The sequence below is a fragment of the Morus notabilis genome, unplaced genomic scaffold (genome assembly GCF_000414095.1).
Source record: "Morus notabilis unplaced genomic scaffold, ASM41409v2 Scaffold485, whole genome shotgun sequence".
Taxonomy (NCBI): Eukaryota; Viridiplantae; Streptophyta; class Magnoliopsida; order Rosales; family Moraceae; genus Morus; species Morus notabilis.
In genome coordinates, this window is record NW_010364290.1 from 716,548 (window position 1) to 736,185 (window position 19,638).

Here is a 19,638-nt window from a genome sequence, read left to right on the forward strand (position 1 = left end):
CAATTTATAGGGCTCAACTCCGAGGTCTCGTTTATTTCACTGAGTCAAGTTTTTAATTTTAGGTTTTTACAGTTAAAAATTCTTAGAAAATGTTACATTTAACTTTTTCTGCTACAATTAAAAGCTATCAGAAAATGTCACATCTCAGCTCGAATTGAAAACTCGAATTCCCGAAGAGAACGAGGTCTTATTATATTTATGTGACAAGGAGAGAAATATACTTTAAAGTGCATGAGTCTGAATTTTCTCCCTTACACTTATTATTATCCTTTTTAATTAAAATTAATGGGTAATATTCAAACTCATATACTTTAAGAGTAAGTACAATAATTTTTTTATATTATTATTATATGTAAAAAAATAATTAAATATAATTTTACTTTTTTTTTTTCTCAAAATAATCTCACAATAAAAAAAAACCATACACAATTTCAAAACAGTTTCAACACAATTTCGAAAAAATTCATTTTTCTTTCTATTCTAAAACAAAATCATTATTAAATTCCTCACATTTGTTCGTTTATCAATATTATTATTCTTATTTCAGTAAATGATGGCTATAATATCGTTACTGAAATGATTTATCAATCGTGTCTGCTTTTTTACTTTTACAGGAAATTAGAAATTCGTTCAAATACTTTCAACATGTATGCACTTTTTGACTCTTGTAAGAGCCCAACGCATTGCTAATAATTGTGGTATTTCAAGATGAATAATATAAGTAATTGTCTATTAATGAAAAAGACCTATGGTGGTATTTCCTTGATTTCCATGTTTTCCCCATGTGTTGCGTACGAACAGATCACGTGTTTATTTTTCTCGAAGCCGCAGATCATACGGCGTGGGTTTAGATTTCTTGTTTGTTTTGACTCGGCGAATAGGACAAAAGATAACTCAGGAGAATGTATAAGGAAATTATAACACTAATATTGGAAGGGAACCGTTGGCGATGGGCCAAAAATGAAGCTCCATGATGTAAACCACCCTAAGATTAGGCGGGAAGTAACCAATCAAAATTTGAGAGAATAAATAAAGAAACAATAAGAGGATATAACTATGATACATTTCGGAGAGCAGCAGCTACTGCCGCACAAGAATAAAGGGAAGCGGGAGATCTCTCTTGGATGGCAATCCGCTGACAAAAAAGGCGGCTCCACATGGTCACAGGCTGTGTAAGATTTCCATCTTAGATGTCACCAATTAGCAGTCCGTCAGACAACCCTGCTAACGAGTCGCAACATCTGCCATTAAGCCGCATCTTCCTTTCCCACAACCATGGAATTCTAATTAGCAAATTCCATGGTTCGAACTTCGAACTCTATACAGCTGGTCAATTCTACAACCAACAGCTTCTTAATTATCACGTTAATGTTGCTCCATGAACTGATGAGCCTGCATCCGAGGAGTTAAAAGACGAGGAACGGTGTGGCTGCTGCATGTGCATTTCATTTGCAAGACCAAGAACTGCAAGTGTTGATCTGTCAAGAAAATGCACAGTTAAATAGGACAAAATTGAAAACGACTTTTAAGTTGTGTTAAAAAAATCAGTGACAATCGAGCCAGGCTCCCAGCAACTTGATGAGTAGATGTAGCTGTCAGATGTTATTGTATTAATTGTTAGGAAATCAGAAAGCCTCGTCAAAGGAGCTATAATTCTTTGTTAACGTAAATAAGGAGGAAATTAGTTTTGCATACTGCATAACAAATCAAATACACAAACGCAAAAGTGTACCTGGGTAGTGAACTTCTTAAATTTGGTTGACTAGCAAAAGAGGCAAGCGGACTTCTGAGGTTTGCATGCTTGTTTAAAGCACTTTCAAGTTGTGGTGGTGGCAACTACAAGCAGCAAGTAGAAAAGAAAGCATTAGACTTTGTATACAAGAAAAACAGTGGCAAGTTAACCATATAATAGACAATTTCGTACCTGCAATAAGACATGGAAAGAGTGTGGTTGTGTCTGAGCGACACATTTCAAAAAGCCAACCCAAAGTTTTGGCATTTTCCACACCTGCAGCCCGTAGAGGGATCTAGATCAGTTTGTCTCCATACAAGTGCCAATAAGCAATATAAAACCAGTCGCAGTTATAGGCTTTAGAAAAGCCTAATTCGAATTCCAAGTATGTGTACCTGTTTGCTCACAAGCTTGGAAAGTATCTCCATAACAAAATCAACCTGGACAAAGAAAGATTGGTCCTTCAGAGCCACAAAAAGGAATGGAGGGTTGCTACTTGCTAGAGTATACAAATTATTACGGTATCTGAAATACAGCAGAAGATTTTCTCCTTTTCTTGTAATAAACATTTCTTTTTACCACGAGAACTAAACATTTTATTAAAAAGAAAATAAAAAAAAAAAGAGGAAAAAAGAAAAAAGAGGAATTCTCCTTTCTTTCACGCTATATTGCCAGATGAAATTTCTGCAGGTACGAAATTTTTTGCTACTCTATTTATAGTCGGCATAAATATGCACATTCCCAATTTTGATGATATTATATCCGTATAGTAAGAAATCAATATTGAATTCCAATTCAGAGAATCAGATCCATAACCAATTATTTAGTTCAAAATTGTCTCCATCTGCACCTTAAGAGAACTCGTGGACCAGCTCTACCGACGACATATTCACATTATTATGTGGCCATAATTTTCACTTTAAACAGATAAGTGGCTCACAACAATTTACAAGAAAGATTCCCCAAGAATCCGACCCATATAATCAGCTAGAGAATAATAATGGGAATTGAGATTTAAATGCAGCAAGAACACCAACAACAAATGGGAAGGAAGTTACCAGTGAAGGAAAAGCATCAATTGACTGAATTACTGTTCTCATAAAGAGAAGAGGTAGCGGTGTCTGGTCAACCTGAAAGTGAAAAAATTACTAGAGTATAAGGAACGATAAATTTTATTGAGAAAAAAAAAATGTGAACTAGCATAAGAAGTCCCCAAAAGAAGAAAAAGGAAAGAGGAAAGACAATATCAACATAATGTTTTCCGATCCAACAAGATCAAAGCAAAAGGAAAGAATCCAGAGTTCGATGAAATCTACAAAGAAAACAAATAAAGAGACTACGAAACACAAGAATATACCATCCTAGTCAAGGCCTTTGCCAAGACCTGCTGTGTAAAAACTGTGCGCTGTTCAAAACAAGCAGAGCAGGCATCCATAATCTGAAAGCAGGAAACAGATGCATTAAACAAATGAAAAAAAAAAAAAATAGAAAGAAAAAAGGATAAAAAAGCATCAATATAATAATCCGCTAATGCACTGCCTTAAAGTTAGCAAAATCATACAGAAACTATCTTTGGCATAGATAGATGTAAAATTAGCGAGATAAAGGAGCATCAATATAATAATTTACTCATTTACTGCCTTAAAGTTAGCAAAATGTTGCCGAAACTATCTTCTGCATGGACAGTTGCATAATTAGCAAGATAAAACCAAACAAAAGCAACCCACGACTATCACCAAGTATAACCTGGACTAGGGGACCTCGGTCAAATTACCAAAATCAAGTGGGAGGTGGGGTGTTTGAAGCTAAGATTTTTCCCCGTCTATCCAATCCGGCAAACTCCATTTTTACTTACATGTTCAGGAAATTCATTTACTATAATGCCAACAACTGTTCATACTCCCAACATTACTGTATGTTGTTGGTATTAACTCTGAAATTGAGTCGCATATATTTCAAAACATGGTATAAGGCATTAACTGAAAGCGTGGTATGCAGCATACAACCATAAAGGACGCAATTTGACCATAATACAAAACATGGTTCATCAATCAGCTTAAAGTCATACTTGGCAAAAAAAAACAAAAAAAAACAATAAAACAATAAAACAAAAAAAAAAACAAAAAATCAGCTTAACATCATCTTATCTTCTTCAATGAACAAACCATTCGTTCAGTAAAACAGGAAAAACATACCTTCTTAAGAGCAAGACCATCTTTCTCAGGGACAATGCCATGGATGGCAACCAAAACCTCAGCAGGTGTTAGAGCAGGACCTGTATGAGCAGAACCCTGCAATTGTACCATATGAGACTTTAATAGTTTGGTTTACTCAGAATTTAGATGAAAATTTGCTGATGCCAATTGTTTACCGGAAGGAAAAGAGGAGAAGCATAAAAACAAAAGATCGTCTAAACCCTGCAATCTAATATAGGATTTTTTTTGGGATAAAAACCTTTATTTACTTATTATTATTATTATTATCACTATTTAGTTTTTTTTTTTTTTTTCCTTTTTTGGAAAAGTTGGCTAAACCTTTATGAATGCATTGCTTTGAAGACATAAAAGATCAAAATAATTCCTTTCCCCCGTTTGACCCAGTAAAGCAAACTCTCAAGCAGAAGGTGAAAAGAGAGAAAAACAAGTTCAATCACAATGACAAATGTATAGTTATGAACACTGAATTTCTTCTTTATAAAGGCATATTGATTTCAAATTAAATAGCTCAATGTAAACCAAGACTTCAGATATATTGAGTAGTCCTATTAAATCAGCACATAATAAGCTAGTTCAAATCACTCAAAAAAAAAAAAAAGGTTCAATTGACTCAATAACTAAGAGTCAATGTCTGATTTTCCCTGGAATAACTTAATTAACAAGGAAAACTGAAAAAATATATTAGAACGACATTTAGGGCCGTTAGCCAGGTAACAATAAACCTTAACTATCAAGGTGTCCAATGCTGAGAAAAATGAAAAGGCATTTTCCTGTGTCCCTGCCATCCCTATTCTATTGTATTCAAGGTATAAAATGATGGCACTATCTTAGAAATAGAAAGAGGAACATCACAAAGACATGCAAGATGTTCCAGAAAAAAGGAATAAAGTACCTGCAATATGTGGGCAAGCGCCATCTGGAACTTCTCTAAAGGAAGAGCAACAAGTCGAGGAAATATAGGTAAAACCTGCCAAATTTTTCATTTGCAAAATCAACCGGTGAAGAAGAAAAGAAAAGGGAAAAAAGGGAACAATTGTGCAAAATAAGTGCCAAAAAAAAAAACAACCAAAATACCATAGCTAGCTTCTATCATTGAAATGAAAGTATGCATGAGGTTTTTTTTTTTTTTTTTTTTTTTTTTTTTTTTTTTTTTTTTTTGAGGCAAAGTGTTCAAGGAATGAATGTCAAGAAAACAACACCAACGGGGTGAAATGGGTGGTGATGTAGAAATAAATTATGAAAAAAGGAAAAAAAAAAAATAACACACCTCATTTTTGGAAAGTGAAGGTAGCATTGGAATGAGAATTGAGACATCCTGCAGCAAAAACAGTGCCCATTTAAGACTTAAGAAGATTGCAAATGTATTTTACCACTACGAGAAAGAGAAAAAGCTTCAGAATGAGAAACCTTCAATTTAGTTTCATACAAATGTTTGACAGTGGCTAGTAGATCAGGAGAAGGAGTTGTCTCTTGAGTCAAAAATTGAAGCACCTTGGCAGACGAAAACCAACCATAGACTTTATTTATATACAGAAAAACCAGATAATAATAGTAATGATGACAAATTTCAGAAAAACAACATACCAGAACCAACAGATTCTCACTTCCTTCAGGTGGATCAGATACTATGTTAAGCAATTCAGTGCAAGATGACCCAAGCGCCCTTATAAGAATAGGGATATGGCGGTGAAAGGCCTGCATCATGCCCAAGGTTAAAATTAGAAAAAACAGATTTGTTACACCAGCAATTTCATTCAGGTTTAACTATCTTTCTACATGGATCAAACTCGTGTAAATGTGATTATATGAATATTTGAGCCATAGTGGCGTATCATAATCCATTTTATGAAAATTACAAAAAGCAGTGGAAACGACCTCCCACTTGTTTCTGAAAAAGACTAACCATTACAGATAACAATTGTCAAATATCATTTAATTGGTAGCTTATTTATTTTACTAATATCTTAAAACTACTCGAGAAGTACAGTAATTTTTCATAACATTCAAAAGGTCATGCACATAACGTGGGAAACAGTTGGATACTGCCCATTTTTCATTACATGATGCAAAAATGCGAGTACGTTTTGCAACAAATTCATAAGTTCAGGGGGTTGATTGCCAAAATTGAAAGTTTGGGAAGTAATTTGCTAAACCACGACAAGTTCGGGGGGCAATTGTGCTAAAACCCAAACAAAAAATAAAAACCTTTGCCAGAGCGGGGAAAAAGATGAAAGATAGACCTGCTTTACAGTTTTTGGAGCTCGCCCATAAATATTAAAAACAAGTCGAAGAAGATCTGGTTTCTGCAGGTAAGCAAAATCTGGCATTATGTTTTCAGAAAACAAAGGCAGAGAAACAGTACCTCATGGCCAAAGAGCAAAACACAGACAAACCTTGGTACATAAAGCAAAAAACAAAGAAATAAGTCGCTGAGCTTCTAGAAGAGAAACAGTTGATGTGCTCTGTGCTACTGGGCGGTTCCTTGTGGAATCAGTTTCAGAATTTCCAGAATCTGAAATTTGAGAATCACTAACAGATGTTTCCTGGCTTCCAACCTGAAAATCCATAAAAGAAAGTTTTTAAGGATAAAAAAGAAGAGCAGAGAAAAAGAGACATTTTTCCCACCGTTAACATAGAATAGAATACGTGTATACAAACAAATAGTACTGAACCCACATTCATGTTCCTACATCCCCACACCCGATGTGAGTATTATAAGGGAGATTTCCCTCCACAGTAGTTTAAATTCCCTGATCCTATCGCCCTAAGAGAGATGAATAAGAGACTTCACAGCAATCTATCCAAACACGAAGCAATGGAACACGAATGAGTCAAAACGGCAACTAAGAAACAATAGCACAATAGCTATCAGACGTTCAGTCATGAACGACAAGAGCACCAGACATCTAAAATGACCAAGCTTGCAACACTCATGAGTTGTCTTCCTGCTATTTTGCTGGCACCATCCTTTAACGACTCAAAAAATGGCAGCAATTGTCTTATTTAGGTCCATGGCTAGATATAAAGTACAAGATTATAACCATAAGACGAAACCTACCACCCCTTCAGCTATTTGTTCAGTGGACACAGATTGCACATGCTCCAAGTCTGAAGTGTGGTTATCCACAGCTGATAGCAACATCTGTGTTGCAAATTGCTCAATATTTTCTGATATGTAACTCAACTGATAGAGTTTGTTTGCAACCTATACAAAGAGAGAGAGAGAGAGAGAGAGAGAGAGAAACATAAGGACAGTTCTCATATAGGAAAGATAGAAGTCAACTTTTATTCAAAAAAGAGAACCAAGCCAACTGCTTAAAAGCAGGTTAGCAAGACTTTAGGATTAGTTTCTGTACCAGCCGGATAGCTTTTGCACGAATCTCGTCTTGTAAATGAACAGCACACTACAATCAGGAAACAAAAAAGTTCAGAGCGAAAGAACAAAAACTTCAAAGTCAAAGTCAAGCTCTTAATGATTCACTGTTTGAGAATTCATTTTATCTTTAAAGATTAGCCGTAGCTCAGAGAAAAGAATTGACAAGAGAGAGAGAGAGAGAGAGAGAGAGAGAGAGAGAGAGAGAGAGAGAGATATATAGATCCAGACAAACTTCAAGCAAAGACCAATACAAATAATAGGTAACAAAAATTCTAGCCTACAACCTATAAAATGTACCGTCTATGTTACCTTTAAAGCTATATCTAAGCAGGCTTGCCTATATCTTGGACGACCCAAAATCAAACTCCAGACGGCACCGAGGCCCTGAGTAATACGTTCAACATCACGGATATCTTTTCCATGTTGATCGATAACATCAGCGTAGCAGAGGTTACCAAGTAGTTTCAGGGCAGAATCAGGCAAAATTGGAACTTCGCCAAGAAGTTTGCTAAAAGATTTGTCTGAAGCTGGAAATGAGCCCAGTAAAGCTGTGGCCTACACAGTAAGAAGAAAAGTTAGATAAGTCTTCCACATTAATATAAGAAGAATATTGGCATAAAGAGTTGGCTATAAAATTGAAAGAAAATAAAAAGTACCCACCACTGCCAAGAGGAATTTTTCATACGCAACAGCAGGGAATGAAGTGTTTTCAACTGAATCGGGCACAGTGAGGGAATAGAGATGGTACAAGACATGTAATACAAGCTCATGACCCTGCAACTAAATCTTATACATTAGTTTACAAAACGGAAAAGGAAAAAAGCTAAACGAGAAACAAATAACCAAAAAAAACACATACCTTCTGCTCTTGGTAGTCGACAACAACATGTTTTTGCAACATCACAACAACTTCATCATCTGCATCAATCTGTGCGACAGAGGTACATCAATAACATGACATAAGAACAGAGGTCTGACAACACTTGTTCCATAAACGCAGAACCACAGAGAAAAAATGCTTTGTGTGGTGCCACATTTAGTGGAGATAATTTCGTATGCACGTGTGTATACTGTGTATACTAAGTTAAAAGATATGAAGCCAGAAATTTTATCATATTCCCTTGGCTACACATAATCTCGCATCAAGACAGGAACAATGAGTTGAAACTTGGTCCTCCTCGCTTATTTGGTCCTCCTCGCTTATATTCTGGCCTTAATTTGATTCACAAACTTGCAACAACTAAATATTACCTGAGCAACCAATCCAGCAAGCAATGCCAGGCGCAACTGACTACAATCTGCAGCGTATAGATGCTTGTATGAGTCAATAATTCGTTTAATTGCCAATCTTCTCAAACTTTGTTGCTGATCTTGGGTTAGATCAACATATACTGGAAGTGGAGGTAAATCATGACAGGTGTCTTCAGATGCAGATGCGTTTGGAAGAACTGGAGAATGCTCATAAAATTCTGGAAAAGACGATCTATCTGCCTCATCTTTCACTGGAATATCTGGAAACTCTGTTGTAACTGAGTCATCATTTGTGTGAGCAGGAGAATCTGTGGGATCTGACGTTTTTGCCTGTTTTGCAGGGGCAATTTCCTCGGGTTCCTCAAGAACCTCCTCCGTAGGGGTCATTTGACCAATTCCAGAAACCGATAGACTTTCCATCTCCTCCTCCCTAGAGATGAGAGGTGCTGATTTATTTTCAACTGTTGTCCCAACAAGAAGTGAACTTGGCTTACTCAAAGAAATAGAACCATTGAATTCAGAATGCATGGCATCTGAATCCTCCAATGTAGGTGTTGATGCAAGTCCAGCAGGCACAGCTACGCGCCGTGGATCCAAGCGGCGGGGATCCTGAAAAAGCTAGCATGAAGTTATATCAAAGTATCTAAATATTCAATATATGTAACAACAACAAATGAAAAGGTTAAGGGAAAATAAAAACAGTTGATAAGAAACTGAGCACGAATGAAGCCCCTACCCTACGTGGATCTCGTTTTGAATCAGTAGGAAGATTATTTGCAGTAGGCAAGTCAGAAACCAATGAACTAGTTACAGAAGCTGAAGATAAAGGCATCTGTGAAGGGAAAGTTGGAGATTGCACAGAATTTGTTGGAGGAGATGCCGAAGTGGCATGTGCTGAACGAACCGTTTAAAGAACTTATCTGCCGAGGTACTGGAACATTCCCAAATCTCGTTAAGGGAGGGGGTGTCTTGGGCAAGTGCTTCATATTAGTTATGACAATGTCAGCCAACAAATCAGGATGAATTTTTGAAATAAGGATTTCGAGTGATTCAGCTCCTCTTTCTCCTTCAGCAACCAAAGCACCAATCACGGCAATCATCTTTTCCACAGGATTCAATTCACCATCCAACAAGGGAAGATCAGGGGACAGACCATTAGCAGAGCTTCCATCCCGCCCGTTATCATTAATTTGAACTGGCAAAGTTGAATTGGTCTCTGAACCATAACGAAGTCTCTTAGAAGCCATCTCATGCTTATTAATTGAGTCTTCATTATCCAGAGGCACAGATCTTTTCTTCAACGGATCCCCTGTAACAGGTACCTGGCTTGACAATTGATCATCCTATGATTGCAAGACAATGAAATTGAAAAGAATAACAATAAAGAGAAATGTCAAGACGTTAGTAAAGGAAAAAATAAATGGGAAGGAAAAAATAAAATAGAACAGAATATAGATGTCTTAGGAGACAGTTGCTCATAATTACCTTCCCCAACCGACCATCGCGTAAAGCCCGCTCAGCATTTTTAATCGCTTTGTCAACTTGTCGGATAACTTGATCAGCAGCATCCCCAGCATTCATAGTTCGTAGAGCCCTAACCAACCTATCTCTCGACTGAAACCAAAAAAAAAAAAAAAAAAAGGCCAACTTGTCAGCCGTAGGATCAGCTTCACAGTTCACACTAGATTTCAAAAGGCTAACAGACCAAGAGTTCTGACTTTGACTAGCATGCAATACTCAAACGAAGACACCTATATAATCCTTTCTTGCCTGTTTTCCTCGGCATACAGAAAGGAGTTTCAAAGTGCTGCAGGGGAAGGAAGGGACGATTTAAAGTTCTCCAAGAATATGTTTTGTTGTACGATCTAGAATAAAGGTACCAAAATACAAATGTAGAAAACAGACATTTTTATGTTTGAAGGTAAACCTACAACTTTTTAAGTTGTATTTCTTTACGGAAAGTATACTCCTAGTCAGTAGTTCAAAAGCCATTCAGAAATTCAAAACCAAAATCCATATGAAAAAGGGATGAGAAAATCAAAACAAAAGAACAGGTTGAGTGAATTACATGTGATATTATAATTACAAAATGTAGTTATTTTCGCAGCACTGCTTAGTACGACTGAGAGTAATTGTTAAAACTGACAAAATGTCCACAGTAGTGGCAAAACTAATATAAATAAATACAGAAAACAATCTTTACCTCCATAATAGTTGGGTTAGTACACCTAAGAAACCCCAACAAGGCACTTCTAACAGAATAGAGGATGCTAGACGCATGGCATCCTTTCACCATCTCAAAGTTTGGATCAAAATCAAGCAGCGCAGAAAGAATGGTACCATAGTGAAGAGGTCGCTTTCTTCCTATGGATGCAAGGCTGTCAACATATAAATACAGTATGAGATGAGAAGTGTTGACAGTAACTTAGTAATGATAGTTGGATCAGAAGTTTTAAATAAGCAAAATCAACATGCCAAGCAGAACAAAACAATGATAAGAATCTAAGGGAAGGTACAAGAGAACAAGAAGCAGAACAAATAGTCGCATTGCCCAGTCTTAAAATCATAATCAACTTAAGTACACATCTTTCTACTGATGGAAGGACAAATCGAACATCAAAACACACAAACAAGTTCATACAACAGATCAACACAAGCCACAAAACAACCCGTGGTTAAAGTTCATATGAGAAACAATACTTATGATTACCAAAAGTACCTAGTCCACAGGGAAATTGTAAAAGTTTCAAAACACCGAACATGTATCTATATAATGAATCTCAATTTCCCAGTCAAAGAAAAGAAGAATCTCAGAGCTCTAGAAAATAGAAATAGCTCTAAAACATCCATAACATGGTTTCACCAAGCATTCAGTGAATGTATCCTTATTAATCACAAAAGTTATCAGCTTCAAGGGACCAGTACTCTACAAACTATTAACTTGCAAGTAAAAACAACAACCAATTTTTAGAGACTAGTTTTTCTTCAAGAAAGTGTCAGACTACATTCGATAGTTTTCCAAAACAACATCTGTAGGAAGAAGAAAACCAGTCCCTAAAGAAGTAAACTCAAAGCACAAGGAATTAGGAGAATATAGGCAACATTGCAATTAGAAAATCCCATCATGCATCTCCCAGATTTCTTTTTCCCAATTCAAGTACCCATTTGAATGTCTGGCAGAAATTAGTTGGATTGCTAACTTGCACAAAAAGCATCTTAACCATCGGCCATCAAACCATACTTGTGAAGAGAAAGGTCTAACTTTAGCACAGTACAAAAAGTCTACCACAAACAAGGCTTTTGTTCCTCAAGATCAAACTATAATAAAAGTTAAAAAGGAAAATTTATTATTAAAACCCATTCATGATTTTGATTCCATACTACGAGCTAGCTCAATATAATGGAACAGGAGATAGTCTGATATAATCTCTCAAAAACTTAAAGGAACTGAAAGGATGATCAGTTCACTCGAGCGAGGTCTAGAAAGGAACTATCGGGCAACAATAACAAAGGGAACATGATCTTTCATTTGACACCTTAACTTGTTAAGAAGGCCTCTGACAAACGTATTTAGGCGCTTTATTTAACTCACCCAACATTTCACTTTCTATATACAATAAGAGCAATGTCAATGTACAGTATAGACATTTGCAAGGAAGTACAGTATAAAAAAACGCCACAGCAGGACTCAAATTGAATGGGAATCAAAATATGGTTAATAACACAATCAGAAGAAATCAAAGACCATCAAAATCTCTAAGAAACATAGTTGTTATAAATCACACAATTGACTACCCAAAAAAAAAAAACCACAATATCAAGCCCCGTTATGTAGTAAAGTAACACATGAAACATTGAAAGCCTATATCATAAACTTAGATAAGTGACTCTAGACTAATTCTCTAGATGACAACAGGTTTGTTGCATACAAAGACATAAAAAGTTAATGCACCGTATTAAAAATCATGATAAACAAGAAAACTCAATATCTGTTGCCAGTAATGATCATCATTAAGAAATCCTGAACATTATCTATAAATGAAGAATAAACTAGGGATGCAACTACTTTCAGTTCCATGTAAAACAGAACAAGATTTAACTCATAGACCCTTGGCCTTGTATTAAAACAGTTGACCAGTCACTCCCATCCAATTTCCAAACTTTTTCATCACTGCAGACCGGTATATCATTCAAATCTTTAAATGCTTACTCTTTAGCTGCAAAAATGCACCCTTAACTGATGGTGATCAAGCAATACTTCTCTAGTTCTAAATTAAAAAACACAATATTCGAGCATGTCTTTCTTGCATCATATCCAGCAACAACATGTCAAGTCCGAAGATAATGATAGTTAATCAACAAATAAACGATCTTCAACCAACTGATTTAACTACTATAACAACAAAACTAGGAAACTCATATTACTGGTAAGGCATGATTCTGATCCAATCTAAAACCTGATTTAAGAAAACATGCACCACACGACAATACAAATTCAAGGTCTCACTCCTTGCAAGTTGAATATGAATTCACCCTGACAAACAAAGCTGGCTCGTATTCATACTTAACTTTACACAACAGAACCAACAGTACAGCACTTAGAAGTTCACTGCTTAATTTTCTGGATCTCATCCCTGTCAGAACACCAGCAGTGTTTATTTCACTCATCCTACACAAGATTTTAGTCCAAGAGCAGATTTTCTACAAACTTTTCCGATACATTCAGAATGATCCATCACCTGTAATCTTATAATCCTCTAGCAAGTACAAAAATTCAGGCCTCCCCACTTTCTCAATCAACTAATATTCAACAGTACCGAGATATAGCTATAAGGAGCATCAAACTAAAAAGACAAATATTATCAGTACATATTACTTATAAAGCACTTGAGGCTTATCATGCAGCCTATTTCATGATCCATCAAAGAGTTTAATCTGGCAAGAGAAATTCAAAACTTCTATTCCTCCAAAAGATAGTACCATTCCAAAGCCTACTAGACATCCAGAACCAAAAGTCTTAAAAATATAACATTAGCAATATCGAAATGGTCATAGAAAACTCTAGCATTGTACATCTTCTGAATTTTATCCTGCCTTGCAATGAAAAAAATCAGAACAAAAAGTTGTTTTACCAGCCTCCATTGACAAGCTACATTTCCAATAACTTGACACTCCATTCCACTAAATATCTTCTCATAGACCTAAATAACTTAGTAAAAGGTCTCACATCTCCGCAAATGCCAACACAGCCAGCATCAGGTATGTCATTGAATTGACTATTAAAGGAACATGAAGAAATCTAGAAACGGAGGGCATGCTCAAGGTCTTGGCACAAGTTGATTTATATACTTATTTGTATCAACTAGAATGCTAGTCTAGCAGCATCAAACCACCACATATAATAACAAGACTCCAAATCGTCAAGTGTCAGCAACAAAAATCTAGTGTATAATATAAAGCACGCTTCTGACTGCAGGCTATACAGCATCTTTGTTCTTGCCTTTTAACTCTTCTTGATGGTTAACAATACTAATTTGTGTAAATTTGCATCAAGTTCTTTAGCTTTTTATGACATAAACACAAACAAGTGACAAGTTATAATATCTGATATATCAAACTGCTGAGGACCAAAAATAAATACGTACAAAATACAAAATTTAATCAAATACTCAATAATTCCAGTTAACAATTTGATTGAAGATAAGATTATATTGAAACTTTGGTGATGCTCAAAACTATGATGATAAATTTTCTTAGTAAATATTTCCTATCTCACCAAAAACTTCGTATTCGGTACCACCAGTCTTGCCGCCAATGAAATTTTAAGGGACTGGTAAATTGCAAGAGCAGATAAACACTGACACAATTAGACTGGAACTGCTTTAACCTAAGTTTGCCATATTCATAATTCTTACAAAGCTGAATCTGGTAGATTGAATGAATTCTACTAACTGTTACTATGACCTCTTTTCATTCTGCAGATATCAGTCAATAAAATGGCTAACAAACTATTAGAATTTATTTATTTTTCTTTTGTGGAAGTGTGACACCAAGCAAAAATGATCCTAAGATATATAATCTAGTTAGAAAACAAGGTCTGTATCATCATCTGGCAAAAAACAAAACGTACCAATTCCCAAAGCTAACAACTAAAAAGGTGAAGAGCCATCATGACGCATAGACTGACAACACAGCAGATCATCTAAAAGATAATAAAGGAGGAGCAAAAATAAACAGAATTTAGTTCAATATAAAAGCATCAATACTCATAACTTATCAGCAAAACAAAATGCAAGGGCCAAAAAAGGGAAACAACAACAAAAGCAGTAAAGAAAAATTATGCTCCATATATTCTACGTTGAAAAGAATTAAAGAAATTTTGTTTATTAAATATGCCAAACGCGTGTCAACTGTTATAATCAATACATTTTTGAATAGCTTGGACAACGTTAACTGTATGCACATACAGAATAGACTTGAAACACTAAGTGTAAATGGCCTCTCTAACGGTTTACAAGCATGAACTGCATGGCTTGACCATCACATTTCCCTCGGCACACAAGACGGCCATTTATCCATCAGTTATGCAACATTAACATTGGCGAGGGGCTCCCAGTACCCAAATAATGTGCACTTTATCATTGTAATAGCACTGTAACTGGCATTATCTGAACCACCATGCAGCAGTATCCATTAACTCCTCATACAGAGCTCATCAGCATGCTGCAATAATATCACAAACAAGCAGTTGAACTTGTTCTACAACCTGTTTCAAGCTTCTGTGATCCCCTCCATAAATTTCAAGATGGTTAATTGAGGAAAACATCCAGTTACTGTCTTAAATCTTAAAAGTTTTATGGCCTTCCTTAATCTGAAGATATTTGATGACATCAGTAACGGTAAGGAGACGTGATAGCAACACAAGAATCAGGAAAAGAAGAAAAAGGACAAGACGGAGAAAAGTATCTATGTTGCCATAAATTACTAGAAATGCAAGTGCAGTCACCTTCCTGTACGGAGGATATTAAAACAAAATTAGAACATGTTACTCCATTGGCCAATGTATCCATGTATTTTAATCGTGTATACACGTAAGTACATAATGTAATGCACTTACAACTATTATCACCATCTCGTCCAGGTCAGAAATAAAAAAAAAATTAAAAAAAAAATAAAAAAAACATATCTTCTTCTCCACATCTTAAAATCCCCGATAAAAAACGAAATAAAGAACAAAATACAAAAAAAAAAAAAAAAGAAAAGGCTTTTACAAAATTTTGTTTACCAGAAATACAGAAAAAAAGACTGTAAATTTATTCTATCCTCCAACTTTTTTAGCTTTAATTTGTTAAAAAGAAAACTGCAGATTCACGTTTCTGTTTTTAAGTGTTTTTTAAAAAAACAAAAAGCTCTCCTCTTAAATCAAATTCATTGCACCTCAACTTAAGGGAGAATATGAAGGTTCTAACTTCTAGGCAATAAGCAAAGATGCAACGTTACAGCCAGCGTAAACTTTGAATAAAATTTCACAACTATCGTGTTATTATGCCAGCCAATGAGGTGCCAGATACAACATACACGGACACAAATGTGAGGACTAAAATTTCTATCTTTTTAAGCTAAGGTTAAACGATGGAGTACAAAGCACTGACCAAAAAAAAAAAGCCGTTTCTTTGATGGTGAGGAAATGCTCCCAATGAAAGATAGTCGAACATAAAATATGCATGTAGCTTATCCAGAACGTACACTTAACATTCCTTAATATTAAAATGCCACATGTTGAGACTAACTACTAATTTACTGTCAATATCTTTGTTTACAAATTTCATATTTTGAAAGAACTTGATAAGAAAGTGAGATTTTATAAAAATTGCAAAACTTGAGTTAAAAAAAAGAACATGAATCACCAACCAGTCACTCACCAATTAACAACGGTAATTGTCAAGGAACTAGGTAAACTACTAGCTGACTGCAATAAATTTAAAAGAATCCGGAGAGTCCTATTTGCTTCTGACATGAGGGAGTATGGATCAAGAACCGGATGACCACCAACCAGCCATGAGATATTGAAAGCCCGTCTGCTTCCTGTTATCCAACAAAACCCATATTAACATCCAAATGATCACCTCCAGGAAAAGATGAAAACTCAAATTTGGCAAGAAATTAGAGGAAAAAATAACTTTAAAGAAAGGTAATTCGACTGTCTAAAGCCTAGATCACAACACATCTTCTGAGCAAAACTGCTTGGCCTTCAGAGCAGGTCTACACTACCTTCTGCAACAGGGGCTTCGGTTTCACTTTTGTCGGATGTAAATAGCAGAACATATGTTTCCAAAAATTTCAATGCTAACAACTTCGTTGCGGCAGAACCAGGCTACAAAATCAAATTAAAACAGCTCTAAGGGAAAAATGTACAACAGCAGTTCCAGAGACAGGGCAACAGCAAAATGAAAATGATAGTAAAATACAATTGAATATGGATATGCTCGAGATATATCAGGCACATCTTGGAAATATCCAAACAGTAGTCATATCTGGAAGAATGGAACTTATATTGTTAGAGATAATTCACCTATAAACATATTATTGCCAATAGACATCTGCTTGTCTCTTTTTAATTTCAGGAAAGAAAAAGAAAATAAAAAGGAATCAGAGTTCAGTAACTCAAACAGTAATAAGGACAAACAGTCCTCACTAACAAGACGCGAGACCGTATAACTATGAAAGTGAAAGAGTTTACTATTATAAAATTCACAATTGTTTTTGACATTACAACTGAGAAATCCTAATTGTCAAGAACCAATAGAAAATGGTGAATGGATACATTTTTCTTTTAGTGCTAAATAATAAATCAATGATATAAAACAACTGCAACAAAAAAAAAAAGGTAGTAAAATACACACAGCTTTGGAATTCACTGGCATGCATCACTACCTACCTCCAATGCTATGGCAAATACAGCATCTTTGAACTTAGCCATCCACGACCAGAGTTCTTCAAGCCATCTCTCAACTTTGCCATGTCGGTGAAACTATCATTTATCACAAAGATATTAAGCATTAAAAAAAAAAGTTGATCATAAGCATTAATGATCATAAGCATTCATTAAAAGTTGATCATATTGATTAATTTCAATAAAAGTTGTTTGCTTATCAAAAAAATAATAATGATCATAAGCATTCAATCAAAGTCCAAACTACATAAGAAACTTCTGCAAAGATAGTAAGAGAAAATTCACGGAGAGCAAACAATATGGAATACACATAGCTTCCATCAAAGTTATAGATAAAGGAACTTGACTAATTAGAAAACCTAGTTTCTTACGGATAATACTTCAGGCAATTTTACACTTTTATCACACCAGGGAAAAAAAAAAGAAGTTCATGGAAAAGCTTAGAATATTCCACCATCATTTGCAAAGTGTCATCATCCAGAAAATAAGGAATAATATGGACATGTTCAAGGGAAGACAGAATAATAGAACTCTGAATCAGTGACAGTAGAGATGATTGCCAAATATGTTTAATTTGCCGCCTAATGGAAGAAAGGAAGAGAAAATAAATAGGAGGTAATTATGGCAGTTTGAAGTCTCTAGAAGCCAATGTAAGAGGAAATTGAAAACCGCATTAAAGGAATAGGATCTTAAGTAAAAGTTTGCTATGTTAAACTAGAAAAATAGCTTTGTTCAAATACCATGGTCGTTAAAAATCTGAAGTTATGTACACTTGTTTCTATGAGCTATGAGAGAGAGAGAGAGAAGGACCTGCAATGTCATTTCTTCCAAAACACAGCAAAAGATAATTGACCCACTAACAATAGATTGTTTTGCCACAGCAGAATCATCATCTCGGAGAAGTGTCAATAAGACGGGCATTAGTACAGAAGAATGCTCCATCGCCTTCAATCCAATCTCTTCCACTAAACTGCCAGCCATCAAGAACGAGGGAAAGAAATCAGAATAGCTTTGTGATACCCACGAAAAGTTCAAACGCTTATACAACTTCGTGAAAATCAAACACACCAGAAAAAGAAACTAAAAGGAATTTGTTTAACCAGCGCAAACATTTAAGAAAAGCAAGTTGTAAGATTTAGCATAGTCAAAAGATTGGAAATTTCAACTTCAAACTCTCACTCTTCACACAGATAGACAAGATCATTTTTAAATGCAAATTCAAAAGAGAAATATTCTTGATCACGCAGATTCAATTTCTACACAATTTTCCTATAGCAAATCAACTCGAACCAAACGATAAACCTAACGATGCAAAGAATGGAAAAACCGAAACATAAAGCGACGGAATTTAGGGTTCGAGAGAACTCACTCGAGGAGCAGTTTTCGGACGAGGGTTTCGGGGGAGGACTGGAGCTCGACCAAGTACGGAAAGAGGTCGACGGCGGAAGAAGGATCGAGGGAGAAGAGGATATCCTTGGCCTGCTTAAGGGAGGAGAGCTTGACGGCCAAATCGCCATGGTTGTTGGCGGCGGCGAGGAGAGATAGCGCCTGGTCTCTGGGAGCTCCGGCCATTTACGAGGATTGAAGAAAAGGAATTCAATCAATGGCTGTGGAATTAGGGTTTGGAGAGATTTTGTTTGGGCATGGAAGGATTGGGAAATTGAAGGGCGAAACCGCGGGACCTTTTTTTTTTTCTATTCTTTTTTTTTTTTGGTTGCGAAAGGGAATAGAGGTGGGATTAATATAACCACACGAGGTTGGGAGACTTCACGTGGAATCTCTGGGATTTTCAGGATCCGATCCTCGGTTTCCTTTTTAACTCGAGGAGCTTCAACCGGATGTTTTGTTTGAAAAAAATAAAAAATAAAAAAACCAAAATTATAGGCCTTGTTCATTTACATTTACATTTTTTTAAGTTAGAGTAATTTGAGTTCAGACCTTAATTTAAATATGATTTGAGTTGATACTCTAATGTAAATTTATATTTATATATACATATTTTGAGTTATGATTTAAATTGATAATCTATTTGAGTTTGTATTTGAGTATGTCAAAACTTAAATTTGTATTTATATAGTATTTTAATAAAAACTCAATGGTGATGAAAAAT

At 35.5% G+C, this 19,638-nt stretch overlaps 1 protein-coding gene across 3 annotated transcripts; it reads right to left on the reverse strand.

Annotated features, from left to right (window-relative positions):
* Positions 1–903: 903 nt before the first annotated feature.
* Positions 904–19,361, reverse strand: LOC21408219. 3 transcript variants are annotated; one of them, XM_024170838.1, is made up of 28 exons: positions 18,898–19,361; positions 18,339–18,498; positions 17,514–17,606; positions 16,847–16,949; positions 16,498–16,660; positions 10,779–10,953; positions 10,061–10,189; positions 9,486–9,918; positions 9,312–9,445; positions 8,576–9,184; positions 8,184–8,252; positions 7,985–8,098; positions 7,634–7,879; positions 7,305–7,352; positions 7,007–7,153; positions 6,342–6,503; positions 6,189–6,251; positions 5,533–5,643; positions 5,356–5,439; positions 5,216–5,263; positions 4,841–4,915; positions 3,928–4,023; positions 3,090–3,170; positions 2,791–2,862; positions 2,128–2,172; positions 1,925–2,008; positions 1,733–1,836; positions 904–1,478 (listed from the first exon to the last, which is right to left on the reverse strand). In XM_024170838.1, the coding sequence occupies exons 1-28, from the start codon at positions 19,098–19,100 to the stop codon at positions 1,361–1,363; spliced, it is 3,969 nt and encodes a 1,322-aa protein (XP_024026606.1). In that variant the 5' UTR covers positions 19,101–19,361; the 3' UTR covers positions 904–1,360. The 3 variants fall into 3 exon arrangements, 2 of the variants coding, with proteins under 2 accessions (XP_024026606.1, XP_024026605.1); XR_002902910.1 differs by lacking the exons at positions 904–1,478; positions 1,733–1,836; positions 1,925–2,008; ... (13 more) ...; positions 7,985–8,098; positions 8,184–8,252 and having other exon boundaries at positions 9,111–9,184; positions 9,312–9,897; XM_024170837.1 differs by lacking the exons at positions 904–1,478; positions 1,733–1,836; positions 1,925–2,008; ... (18 more) ...; positions 10,061–10,189; positions 10,779–10,953 and adding an exon at positions 14,949–15,298.
* Positions 19,362–19,638: the final 277 nt, after the last annotated feature.

Bases quoted from the DNA above. Each gene is read 5' to 3' on its own strand.
- LOC21408219 (XM_024170838.1), bottom strand. From the start codon at position 19,100: ATGGCCGGAGCTCCCAGAGACCAGGCGCTATCTCTCCTCGCCGCCGCC. The intron at 17,607-18,338 runs GTCCTTCTCTCT...GATAAATGATAG, and splicing joins TGGAAGAAATGACATTGCAG to TTTCACCGACATGGCAAAGT. The intron at 16,661-16,846 runs GTAGTGTAGACC...GTTGGATAACAG, and splicing joins CGAAGCCCCTGTTGCAGAAG to GAAGCAGACGGGCTTTCAAT.